At 39.2% G+C, this 12,629-nt stretch overlaps 1 protein-coding gene across 12 annotated transcripts in view; it reads right to left on the bottom strand.

Moving 5' to 3' along the window:
- Positions 1-12,629, bottom strand: part of JAKMIP3 (Janus kinase and microtubule interacting protein 3) — an 82,171-nt gene that overhangs the window by 18,545 nt on the left and 50,997 nt on the right. For 8 of the 12 annotated variants that reach the window (XM_032190790.1, XM_032190779.1, XM_032190786.1 and 5 more), the window contains 10 exons: positions 11,552-11,680; positions 9,898-10,026; positions 8,232-8,315; positions 6,307-6,369; positions 5,846-5,944; positions 4,684-4,782; positions 4,535-4,594; positions 2,841-2,906; positions 2,283-2,351; positions 2,107-2,184 (listed from right to left, as the gene is read on the bottom strand). In XM_032190790.1, the coding sequence (XP_032046681.1) occupies positions 2,107-2,184; positions 2,283-2,351; positions 2,841-2,906; positions 4,535-4,594; positions 4,684-4,782; positions 5,846-5,944; positions 6,307-6,369; positions 8,232-8,315; positions 9,898-10,026; positions 11,552-11,680 (876 nt within the window). The remainder of the gene's footprint in view (positions 1-2,106; positions 2,185-2,282; positions 2,352-2,840; positions 2,907-4,534; positions 4,595-4,683; positions 4,783-5,845; positions 5,945-6,306; positions 6,370-8,231; positions 8,316-9,897; positions 10,027-11,551; positions 11,681-12,629) is intronic. The other 4 variants (XM_032190783.1, XM_032190791.1, XM_032190782.1 and 1 more) reach the window with 3 other exon arrangements.

Raw genomic sequence — 12,629 nt, 5'->3', positions numbered from 1 at the left:
TTGCACACTCTTTCCAAAGCCAGTGATGTTTTTCACCTCTGTGGCTTCAGGAGCACATGACAGCAACAGCATGGTCTGAACCAAAGGCAGGCTGCCAGAGATGGCTGTTGTGATAATTCAGCTGAATTCAAAATCAACACTTTTTTCCATCTGGGGTTGCTGTTGGTGTTTTCTTACTATGATTTATCGGAGTCAGGACAGAAGAATACCATTTACAAGAGTAATTAAGAATTACACAGTATAGCAGGAGCTGTGGAGACTGATAATGCCTGAAAGTAATGGCAGTGTCTCTGCGGGGATGATTGTGTTGGACATTACAAGAAGATTCTGCTCCACTTTTAAAAATAACAGCAGCATATTTGTTAATATGCTTTTGTTAACTGTTGTAACAAAACCCCTCGGTTTGGAACATATTTTAATGTTGGTCCCTGCACCTTGATTACCCCACCATTACACCCCTCTGATTACATGGAGTTGTAAAGAAAAGAAAAAGGGTCAGCTAATTCATTGCCTCCAAAGCAGTTGTTCCAGAAGTCTTTATGTAAGAGAAGTGTTTCTTGTAGCAAAATCCCCAGCCAGCAGCCAAGCAGAGTGAAAACCGTGCAAAAAGCTTAGCGGTTACAGCTGGTAATCTTGTTGGCTGTAGTTAGGGGGGAAGATTAGCAGCTTCTCATCTTGAGGAGCACAAAGGGAACATGGAAGTGAAACAAATTATACAAATCAAAATGGCTATTGCCACTGGAATTTCAGGGAAGAACAAAGCTTTCTAGCTGCTTTCGGGCTGCATTTGTGCATGTGAGTAAAGCCCAGTGCGTTGCCTGAGGATGCCCACATGATGCATTTAAAGAACACAGGAAAATGCAAATCATCCTCAGCTAATTCTGCCTGTACTGAGAGATACATGTAGTTCTTCATGCTTGTTCCTTCTCCGTGAGGGGCAGAGCTAAGGAGCAACAGTTTGTCTTGGATCCTTCAGCAAATTCAGGATTCCAGAACTGGACATGTAAAGTGTAAGAGTGACAGGCCATAAGCCACGGGGAGGTCGTGTAATGCTGCAGTCCATAACCGTGGCTTTGTGACTGAGCTTCTCTGCTGGCCCTGTTACATTATCAGGAACTTCAAGCAATGCCATTCAATTTTTCCCTATCTGGATTTATGGACTCAGGTGATAACCACTGTCAGGGCTTAATTCTGAAGATAAATCCCACAATTTCAGCCTTTGGCTGCATCAAACACTCTCAGAAGCACTCAGGGCTGCAGGAGATAATCTCATGGTAGGACTAAGCCTACAGGTGTGGATGACTCGTACATTTCCCAGGGTTTCCACTCTTCAAGGAATGGGTTCCAGGTAAAGCTAAGCATTTGGCAAAGCCAGTCTAAAAATCATCCATATAAGACCAGACGGAGTACTGAATAAAAGCTCTCCCAAATGGTTTGACATCCAAATTGGCAATAGTTTTCAAAAAAAAAGCATAAAACCCCATTGCTTCTATGTTTTTCATTTAAAGACATATTATTAAAGACACATTTTTAAAGATTTAAAGGAAACTGAAAGAATAAGCTAAATCTATATTAAAATGTATGCTTCTATGTCTTTCATGAGTATATGTTGTACTTTAACTCAAGGAAATAAAACAGCTGATGACTGGAGGGATGGTTGAAATGGGTTAGGATCAGTTAATGTGCTCATTGAACCTGACAAAAAGCAGAGACTTTTCAAATGTGCAGAATCACAAACTCTCTCCAGATATTTTGGTAGCAGAAACCATAATCTAAGATCTAAGAAAAAGTCTAGGCTAGAATCTCTGTTTTGGAAGGTAAAAAATCACTATAAATGTCATGAACCACAATCTCTGCTAAATTAAGATCTATGTTGAATGAGTTTATATTTAGGTCCTAAACCTGAAAGGACCGTGCAAATACAAGGACCTAAGTCCATAAGGAACTCGTTATTAGACCAGGGTATGGAGGATTTGTTTTAAATTCAGCCTGTGTAGTCTTTGGGTCACTCCACAGGCAGTACTGTCAGAAGCAGAGTTTTTCTGCAGACAACAGATTACAGATGTAATCAAGATGGCACAAATCACTCCTGACTGTTTTTCTCACCTTGTGAGCCTGGTCCAAGGACTGTTTCCTGAAGTCGAGCTCATCATCCAGGTAGCCCTTTTGCTTACTGAATAGCTCCTAGGACACAGGGAAGATTAAGTCAGTGCAACCACAGTGGCAGTGGTGTGATTGCTCGTTGTTGCTCTCGCTGTTTCATTCACAGCAGCTTTTGATACCTTTTCATTCTCAAGATCCAGCATCTTCTGCTGCAGTGCGGATTCGGTCACTTCTATCTGCTGTAGCCACTGTGCACACAAACAGAGAGCGGCAGGTAAAGGCCTGAACTGTGGCTGATTGGTGTTTCAGTCAAACTAGCAGGAGGCAGCATGCTGCGTACTCGGCTTTCACTGTAACTCTAGGGTACGTCAGTGCACACTAAAAATTCAGTTAAATTCACTAAGTAAGAAAGGAAAAATCAACTATATCACTACACTTTTTCTTTTGTAGAAACTGGTGACGGATAAAAACATTATTTCAAAGCCTAGCCATTTACCCTCTAACATAATTTTTCAAATTAAATAAAATTTGAAAATCAACAGGCTGTCCATATTTCCTGAATGTTACCTTTATTCTGACAAAAAAGAGTGCAGGTGTAATTCCACATAAGGAAACATGGCATTTTGTGAAAAAAAAAATTATTATTTACATCACCAGTGTCTTCAAGTAAGCTATTCTGAGAAGGCCAGATGCTTTTGTGATGTATGTTTACTGAAGAGTGATGCAGTTGTTATTACCTTTTCAGCCAATGTGAGAACTGTCCTTGCTTGTATGACAACTACTTGCTCTTCATTGGTCAGATTCTGCACCAAAAGCAGAATATAATTACAACAAATCCCAGTGTCTTGCTATTAATCCACTACTTGGGCCACTGCTGTATTAAATAAATATGAAATTAAATATGTTCGAGGAACAATAAACTAAGGCAAATAAAATTAGTATTCTAATGCAACTTGTAAAAAACCTATCAGTGATGAATTTTTATCATACATATAGTTAATTCTTCTAAAATTCTGGCATTAAAAAAAAGATGCAGACTGTGGGTCTTTTTTTTTTTTTTTTTTCCCCCCCGACAAGAAATAAACACACACTTAAACAAAGCAAAATCAAGCTTAGCGTGATGTGCTATTGTGCTATTAAGAGATGCAAGCTTAAGTTTCATTATATGCACAATAAGTTAATACACAAGCTTTACTTTGCAACAGTAGTGATTTTGGAAAAATCATTTGTTAAGATGTTAGTTTTTCAACTCATGTTTTTGTTCTCTGTTTTTTGCTGTTGTTTATTTTTTAAATAGTGAAACTATTTCAACCCAGACCAGATGGCAGTAGCACTGAATCCTTCCAGTTTGGGTTCAGATCCAGAGAACTGAGTCCACATCTCTAGTGTCAGACATAGGAGGACGAGTCAGTCTCTCTTAGCTGTCATTGCCACAGTGGGCATCACAGAATTGTTTAAACTGAATAAGAAGGGTATCTATTGCAAACTTGGATTTCATACACAAGGCTGGGAACAGTGAATGTGCCACTTGGCAAGGATGGGAGAAGACGTTTTCTGAGAACCCCTGAGCAAAACGTAAATAATGGTCTACTGTGTAAATGAAACTTTTGTTGTTGTTGTTTTTATTTTTGTTTTAACAAGAGGAAAAGAAAGGAAATAGAAAATGTGAGGAAAGCTATCACTTCTGTTCCCATTTGTCTCCAAGTTGCCTATTTGGAGTGCTGTCGCAGAACACTTTGCATGGGACAAACCTGACATTCATAGTTCCATTCAAGGCCACGCTACTACAGGCCCCAACAGATTAATGGGTGTTATCTTTCTGCAGATTACCAGGGTCATTCTTACTCACTGGTCCTTGAGTTTACGTGTAATTTTTTATTATTTAAAATCGTAGAAGAACAAAATTGTATGATATATATATATAAATACATAAGATGTGTGTGCACATAATTAGTCACTTCAATTTGATAAAAGAGAAACACTTTCAAATTGCTTACTATTCACTTCTTTTCATGCTGCTATTGTAACTTTTTGTTTAATATCCTGGTTACTATCTGAGGTTTATGATATTAGACAAAATTAAACACACAGCTATTAAAATGCAAACGCAAAGCTATTGCAGAGTAAACAAAAGAAAAAAACACATGTAAACAGTGGCTAGAAAAGAAAGAATAAAAAGCAAACACCACAATTTCAAAATATTTTCCAAATCATTGTCAATTTAAAGGCAATATTGTGATATCAAGATCTTGCATGGCACTTGTAGGAAGGCTACTAAAAAAAATCTTTAAAAGCCAGAAAGCATTAGCTTGTAGTTCAGTACTTTGATCACACTGAAGACAGCTTTTGCAGTAACAAACAAGAAAGCTTTGCTACATTAATGTAAGGACAATATTTACCAAAGCATGCACAATATATTAAAGGAACATACACTTACGGCGTTATCCCCTAAAATGTCCAATTTTTTCATCAGATCTGCTACTACTATGTCCTAACAAGAGAGCAACGGAAAACAAAGAGTCAGAACAGAGTGTCTGAATTAATTTAGAGAAAGGAAAATACGAAATGAGAATCCCTTACTGTTACACCTTCTGCTTCACAGTAAACTTGGAGAGGGCTTTTCCCCTCTGTGAAAGGAATGTGATGAAAGTTGATTGCAGGCGATCTTCTTTCTCTTTCCTGGAATAACAGCATTTGTCTGATTATTGCATTACTGTTATTATTATATGTGACAGTATTTTGAATTACTATTGTATCTCACAAATGTCAACTTCACTAAGAACTTCATAAACATGATACCAAGAAGGTCTACTCTAAATGAGTACATTATAAAGCAGTGCTGTCACAGAGTGATTTCATTTCTTACACAGAGCACAAAACCCTTCCACTGCAGCCTGTTATTTACTCTAACAGTCAGGAACAAGAGCTGTTTCTCTGGGCAAACCAAGTGCTTTTGTGATGGTACTTGGGCCTGCCTGGGAAGCTCTCCACCTGACTGCAGAGGGGACTGACTGTGATTGCCTACCCAGTATTTTGACTAGGTAACATGTTTGAACACACACAGACACAGACACAGACACAGACACAGACACACAGACACACACACACACAGACACACACACACACACAGACACACACACACACACACACACACACACACACACACACTTATATATATATATATACTTAGTAAAAACTAGGTAGCATTTATATTTTTCAGGTAAGTGGCTGCTTTTTTTTCCTTCTCTCTTTGGAGAATTTTGATAACTGTTTCCAAGAGTTTAAAGATTCTGTTTATATAGTTAATTATATAGAAAACAGATGGCCAGACAGAGTAAATGGAGAAGTCTAGGCTATATGATGCCTTCTTTGCAAGTTTAGCAAGAGTTGGAATACAGCAATGACTTAGCAATGAAAAAGTGTTTTGTTTCTTTTTTTATTTTTATTTTTTCCTTTTCTCCATGGATGCTCCATTCTGATTCTATTTCTTTGCATTTTCAGAACAGATCATGTGTAGTAAGATGTGTATTCATGTCAGAATCCAATTTCTGGCCCTTAAAATAACTTATGGTATTCTTTCTTTTTCTTTTGCTAGCACTTTGTACCAAACACCTTTGTCTCATTCAGTGCAATGCAGCTCTTTAGAATAACTTTGGAGGAGTTCCCAAAGCCACGGTGCTCCCCAGCCTCAGCTAGCACAGCCCTGAGCAGGTAGGCAGGACAGCATCTGCAACGTGCTCACTTCAAGCTCCAGGATCCTGAACTCCAGAAGCTCATTTTGATCTTTAACATCCTGGACATCATGTTTTAAGCGAGCTTCCTCTGCTTCCATTTGTTTTATCTGTAAAATAAAGCAATATGTGTTAGCATGGTTTATAGAATTTCACTTGGGATCTGCCACGCGTCTGTCACACCTGGGGAACACCAGGGTCAGAGCGAGCAGCCCGCCCTCACTGCTGCATGCACAACGGGGACCCAGGGCTCCAGGGGTGGCACTGTCCTCACATGACCCTGCACCGTGAAATCTTATGGGGTAGTAGGGAATGACAGGAACCCACTTTCTCTGCTGAATTTATGAGGATCTTGTTATCTCATGTGAATTATTTCCAATAGAGCTGTGTGATACAGATTAAAACAGTGCACCTTCTGCATTCCTTAAGCAACAATTATAATTTGAATAATACAAATTAAAGCATTGGACACCTTTTCTACGAGTTCTTGATTTCTTCTGTACAATGCTTGCTTCTCCTCAATCCACTTCATGTCCTTGAAAAACAAATGATCATTAAGTACAGGTGAAACTGGCAATATTTAGAACAAGAACAGTAGCAACTATTTCATTAAATCACACTTAAATAGAAGAATAACATTGCATATGAAATTGCAAGTGGTATTTCCTATCATATGAAATCTCAAGTTCTCCATCTTATTTTAACAAATTCTGTAGTGTGCAAATGGAATTTAAAACCTCCAGTAATTAAAAGAACCTTTTCTATTTAAAAAGTTTTGCATTAATAGGGATATTTCTAGCTATCCAGTTACTATTAAATTTCAGTTACACTGAATAAAAGTTACATATTTCTGAACGTCAGGGAAAATAACTAACAGCCGTTACTGCGCATTTCCTCCTCCTCTTAGAATGTTTAACAGCTTCCTAAGTTAACACCTGCTTTTATCCTTCTTTTCAGAAATCTATATCTTATCCAGCTACAAGGAAAGCTCCATTCATAAAGAAAGCTTACTTTTACAGATGCTAAGTAAATATTTCATTAGAAAATAAACATTCTACCTTTATTTTACCTTCCTGATTTTCTCCTCGTTATCAAAAAAAAGTGGACCAACTTTTTGACAAACACCATTGTTCCCTCTTTTTAATGTAATGCTTTTTCAGTGGTTATGTACAACTTCAGACTGATAATGGAACTGACCTGGTATTCACTGGTTTAATTGTGAAGAAATGCATAATAAAATAACAGAACAAGTAAGCTAGTGACAATTAGGGGATAGATGCAGATGCATTAATTGTTGCTTGTAGAGGCCCTGGATTAATTTCTTGCAGGAGAGCAAGTCGAGCTTACCTGCTTAGTTACTTTAAATGTAACTAAACTATAACTCTACCTGTAACTACCTATAAATCTATTTTGAAATAAAAGTATTCATTTTTAAACATGTGCTTGTAACCTGCTTGATTAGTGTGGAACGCCTGTCTGTGTCTGTGGTTTTCTGCTCTTGGGTTGCAATATTTAAGATTTCAGCCATTTTTACTCAAGCAGAACTTTTGCATTTCCTTGTCTGAGTTAAGTCTGGTCTGCAGTCACAACTGTCAGCTGGATGTCAGACCCTATGCTGTAGGACTTCCAGTAATGACAAAGAGCGTGGGAATTCAACTACACTCTGGCTGTGCAGAGAAGTTCTCAGTGTCCTGTAGATGTATTGCACTTATTTTGACTTCATAGCTATATGTGCCTCTAAATTAGGCACTCCTTTACCATCTAATTTTTCCTTTCCCTTACTGTACTATTTGAGCAACTCAGAATCTCTCATGCACTTACTGTCCATAGTTACCTCCTCTGCATTGAACAAAGTGAGGCATTAAGACTGAGATCAAAAAGGCATATGGTTGTTGATTTCAGTGGGAGTTAGCATGGAAACACTGATGAGGACTCAGGGCTTTGGGGACCAACATTTGAGATACCAAAGTATGTAAATACAGAGAGCGTGGTTTTCAGAAGCCTTTGCATACTAGGCTCTCCTTGAAACCAACTAGACCACAGGTATTAAGAGCTGTCTTTCCAATTAACTAACACAGTTACTGAAACAGTACTCAGCAGGTTACATTAATGTCTCCTAAATAAGGAGTGCATTGTCAGCGGGGATTTTGAAGGCTAGGTCACTACACAACACATTGACAGAGACTGTAATTGCTTCCCTGGCACTTGTGTTTTGCAATTAGCAATGAGACAGTTATTGAAAAGTAGCATCAGGATTATTCCATACATAAATAAACACTGAAGTGTCATCAGCATCCTCAGTACCTTGCGCATTCCTAGACCCCGGCCAGCCCCAGCACTTTGGCTGCGCCCAGAACAAGACTGAGGAGAGGACCCGTGTGCGGCTGCGTGCATTACCTGACCCTGCTCAGCGAGGGCCTTTTCTAGGTCTTCTATCTGAGCCTGAGATCTGTGTATTTCTGCTTGGAGCTGCTCGCGTGTCTGTAGGATGTGAGGGAAAAAGAAAATAAATAAGTAAAACTTTATCTAAAACCCCAAAGCTAACACATGCAGATAATACTTAAAACATGAAATAATTCTAACAAACGATTTTTGAAGTTCTATGGCAGAACAAATTTGCAGCTAAGTACATAATTAGTCATTAGTCACAGAAAGAGGTCTGTAAAATGGGATAATAATTTAAAAGTTTAAAATCAAGATAAACAGCATCCTAATAGGTAGATGTTAGAATAGCAAGAAAATAAATGGCTTCTTTCAGCTGGCTGTGATGGTCAGCAGTTAGTCTAGAACAGGGTGCATAAAAAAGTCAGTGTAATGCAAAGATTCATTTCTCCATGAAAACAAATGAAAAGTATTATGCCAGGATTCTGGACACACCTGTGTCCTTTACATGTTTGCTGTGTTAAATAGCTCAGAACAGGCCCTACATAGGTAATGGCACAAACTGATGAACTGCATCGCTCCTTGTGCATTTAGTACCCTATCTTTTGATCTTACTGTATTGTATGTAATTTTCAACCATGCTTGTAGATTCATGTTTACTTAAATAGCCAGTGCCTTCCTACATGTTTGCTGGAGAAAAAAAAAGGAATTATCATTAGCTGTTCTATTCATCAAGTATGGTTTTACAGAAGATTTACTTTTCTCAAACCATTTATCTGCTCTTTTTCTTGTTCTTTACAATGCAAATGATGTTATTTGTTTGCAACACCTGCATCGTACTCTTTTTGTCTCACTACGGAAAAAGTAAAATCAAGACACTTTGGAGGTTAGCCATATCTTGTTTCATTTTTACACATGTAATTGCTTGATTGTATGGTGCTGCCGTGCCACAGTTCCTGGGTCCTTCCATCTGAGGGACTGGGCTAGATGGAATATGGGTATCTCCCAGCATTGTCATAGCTACACAAAGTATTTCTGGACAGTGCCTGCACATGATAGATTTAGAGCCAAACTAACTTTCTGCAGCTGCACTTCTCTTAAGACTTCAGAGTGCTAGCTCACGATAGAATTTGTCCCTTTATTCACTATATTCACCCTCACATTCTTTGTCCCAGGCAGTTCTGTGCCACACTAAGTTTTGGTAATATACAATTTGTTCCTAACAAACATAACATTTTGTACCTCGTAATAAAATGACACATTAGATGGTTGGAACCACATGGGCTGTTTGAGACAGACAGGCAGGCAGAACAGCAACACTTTGCAAATTAATTAAGAAAATTAATCTCTCTCAACTGTAAGCCTTTTAAACATTCTTCAAACAATCACAATCTGACAAAATCCACAGGAATTAAATACCAGGCATTATGTATTTAAGGCCATCCACACTAAATTTTTATAGAAAGAGAGCTTAATTTTAAGGACTACACATGGCAGTAGGGAGCACACCGCCCGCTGGCAGCCTGCATGGCTGAACCCACCCGCCCTGCACTCACGGCTGGCGGCGTGCTGGAGGGGCTGGCTGGCGCCACTTCGGTCTGAAAACAACCTGAGCAGGTAAAATTAGAAAGCTGCATACAATTACAGTCCTTTATTTGCATGTAGTATAAGCCATTTAGACCTTAACTTCTCGTTCTGCATCCAATGTTCCTCCGACCTGTTCTTGCAATAAGGCGTATGCTCGTTGCAGAGCCTGGTACTCCATCGTCAGCTGCCGAAACCGCAGTTCTGTCTCTTCCTTGGCCATGCCCTGGAAGTGTTAAAAACATTTATTTATTGCACCAGTTCTTTTCTTTTCTTTTTTAACCCCGCAATGAGGGTGTTGAACAAACAAACAAACGAAACCACCAACAGAGTGGATTGTTTGCTTTCTCTAAAAAGTTCTGAAATTATTACTTTGAAATGCAATTTGGGAATAGAATCTTGTTCACGTGCTCTCAAAATATTACTCTTCCATCCATTAAACATCTCTTGCATACACTTACTTCAAGAAAATGTAATATATATAAAAAAAAATTCCCTTGCCTGGTAAAGAGAAAAACAACAACCATGTAACCTACGAACGATTGAATCACCTTTATTGTACCAGGCAAAGTCATCACATTTAAAGGTGAAATGACAATTTTATTGAAACAACAAAAGGTTTCCAACCTGCAGAATATGCCAAGCCTGGCATCTCACTCAATTATTAAAACAGTAATCTAGAGTTAACGCTTGTAGAAAAGGTGACATTAACATGAACGGCACCCTTCATCTTCTTTACTGTTCTTACAATGTCCAGCAGTGGATGCTTTCATGCCAGGTTGACTGGAATATGTCATTCAACATGAAATAAAATTATACTGCTGGCTGCATGCATCAACTTGTACCATCTGAACAGGGGAAAAATGTCAATAGAGAAATGAAAAATAAATAGACTCATACATAGAAAAGTATATTCAGAATTCCTGCAGCACATGCAGTGCAGCACCTACCTGGTAACCAGTCATGTATTTTTTATGATAAAGATATAAATTCTTTAGGTTTCTCTTTACAACAGATCTAATTACAACCCATGAAACAGACAAAATGGCAGATCAAAAACTGCAGCCATCATAGCATGAAATGGCTGCATGTCATTATTAAGAAGTTTTTGTTTATTACAAGATTCTTGTTAAGCCTAGGAATATGTAAGAGGGCAGTGATCTGACATACGCTCAGCAGTGCATTTGTAGGGAAACCCTGCAAGAGAAATGGAAATAATCCCTTTTATTTGTATTGCCTCTGCACAGCCTTCATTCAGAGCCTCCAGAAAAGTCACGACCTCAATATACTTGCAAGGAGACAGTTTTTCCTCTAGACATTACTGTTTTATTTGACTGCTTATTTCTCACTCTAGGAATACAAGCACTATCACTTACGGCTGTGCTCTGTGCCAAGGTCACAACAACAAACAGAAGAACTTGAACCCAGACTACACATGCACAGCCCTGCAGCAAATCTCATTGTGGATAGAGGGTTCCCAGGGTCACCCAGCTTCTTAGTCTTGTTGAACCTCTAACCCATACACTCATTCTAAATCCAGCACTATTAGGATATAATATTTCCAGCTTGGCTAAAAGTTGTGGCAGAGAAATATCAACCATCATGCACAGAATTAAATTTAGCACCAAATTTTAATTTTCCAGTCAGAGTTGACCAGAATGGAACAGCCCAGGAGTTTCATTCCAAAGCAATAGCAGGGTTTAAAACCACACATAAGTAGTTAAACATCACCATTTAGTTTTGATGAATACCTCTTCCAAGTCATCTTCAGGAGTGCACGGCGTCTGATCTGTTCGGTCAGTTTGATATGAGATGGAGGAACCATCAGACTCCAAGGAAGCTTCTTCATCATAGCCGAAAAATGTCTCCACAACCGGCTTCTGGCCAGAGACAAGGTGTAAGTGCAGCCCACCCGTGCTGTACATCCTGCAGCACCCTCAGCTGAAACCGTCCCACGACTCCGGGGGAGACAGCCATGAGCTTGAAAACATCTCTAAACTCTGTGCCAAACGTTTCAACATTCTTAAACGTTTGAAAGTCAAAAGTGACATTACAAACAGCTTTTTGAAGAGATTTTTTAGTTGGTGACTTACACCACCATTTCTAGATTTTGGCTTTTCCTATTAATTTGCACTGGATAATATTTTCAGGAGACAAAACCTAGCTCTCCTTCAGAAGCCTGGTTCCCGTCTGCAGGCACCAGCATGTGCCTAGCCCCTCGGCATTGCCTGCCTCTTTTTTGCTCCACAATGGAGCGGAGGAGTTGATCTCACATCAATCCCAACTCATTAGCTGTGGGTTCAGTAGCTCCACCTGGGACTTAATTCTTCAGAGGCAGAGTACAATGTGCCCTCAGGTCCCTGGCATTATACCCGACAATGCTGATATGTACATTAGCATTCTGCCAAGCGTTCACTATCTAGCATTTTCTTTTTCTCTGTGCTCTAACAGTTCAGTAGCTGCTGCCTGTAACCAGCAGTTCTTGCACAGCACTAAACTCCACCATGAATTATTTACAACCTACAAGTATTTTCAGACAATGCCATTGAGAGGTCACTTTCAGATGTGTTAATTTGTAGGGTGTGTCTCGTCACACAGTGCCCTGGCTGCTGGCAGGGCAGCAACCAGCACCGATGGGCAATGCAGGTGCAAGGCACCACACCTGGGTGAAATACACCTACCAGATTTTTCCTGAGTTATCATAGTACTCTGCCTACGAGTGTCCGTAATCAACTTGATCCAAATTTAAGCTTAGCACCTCAAAATCTCTGATGTCGTATCTAACTTTCTGTAGTGTACAGTGGGGGTCAGTGCCGCAAGCCACAGATC

Source organism: Aythya fuligula, chromosome 7 (genome assembly GCF_009819795.1).
Source record: "Aythya fuligula isolate bAytFul2 chromosome 7, bAytFul2.pri, whole genome shotgun sequence".
Taxonomy (NCBI): Eukaryota; Metazoa; Chordata; class Aves; order Anseriformes; family Anatidae; genus Aythya; species Aythya fuligula.
Note: the sequence above shows the minus strand (reverse complement) of the source record. Positions and strands in the feature narration are given on the sequence as shown.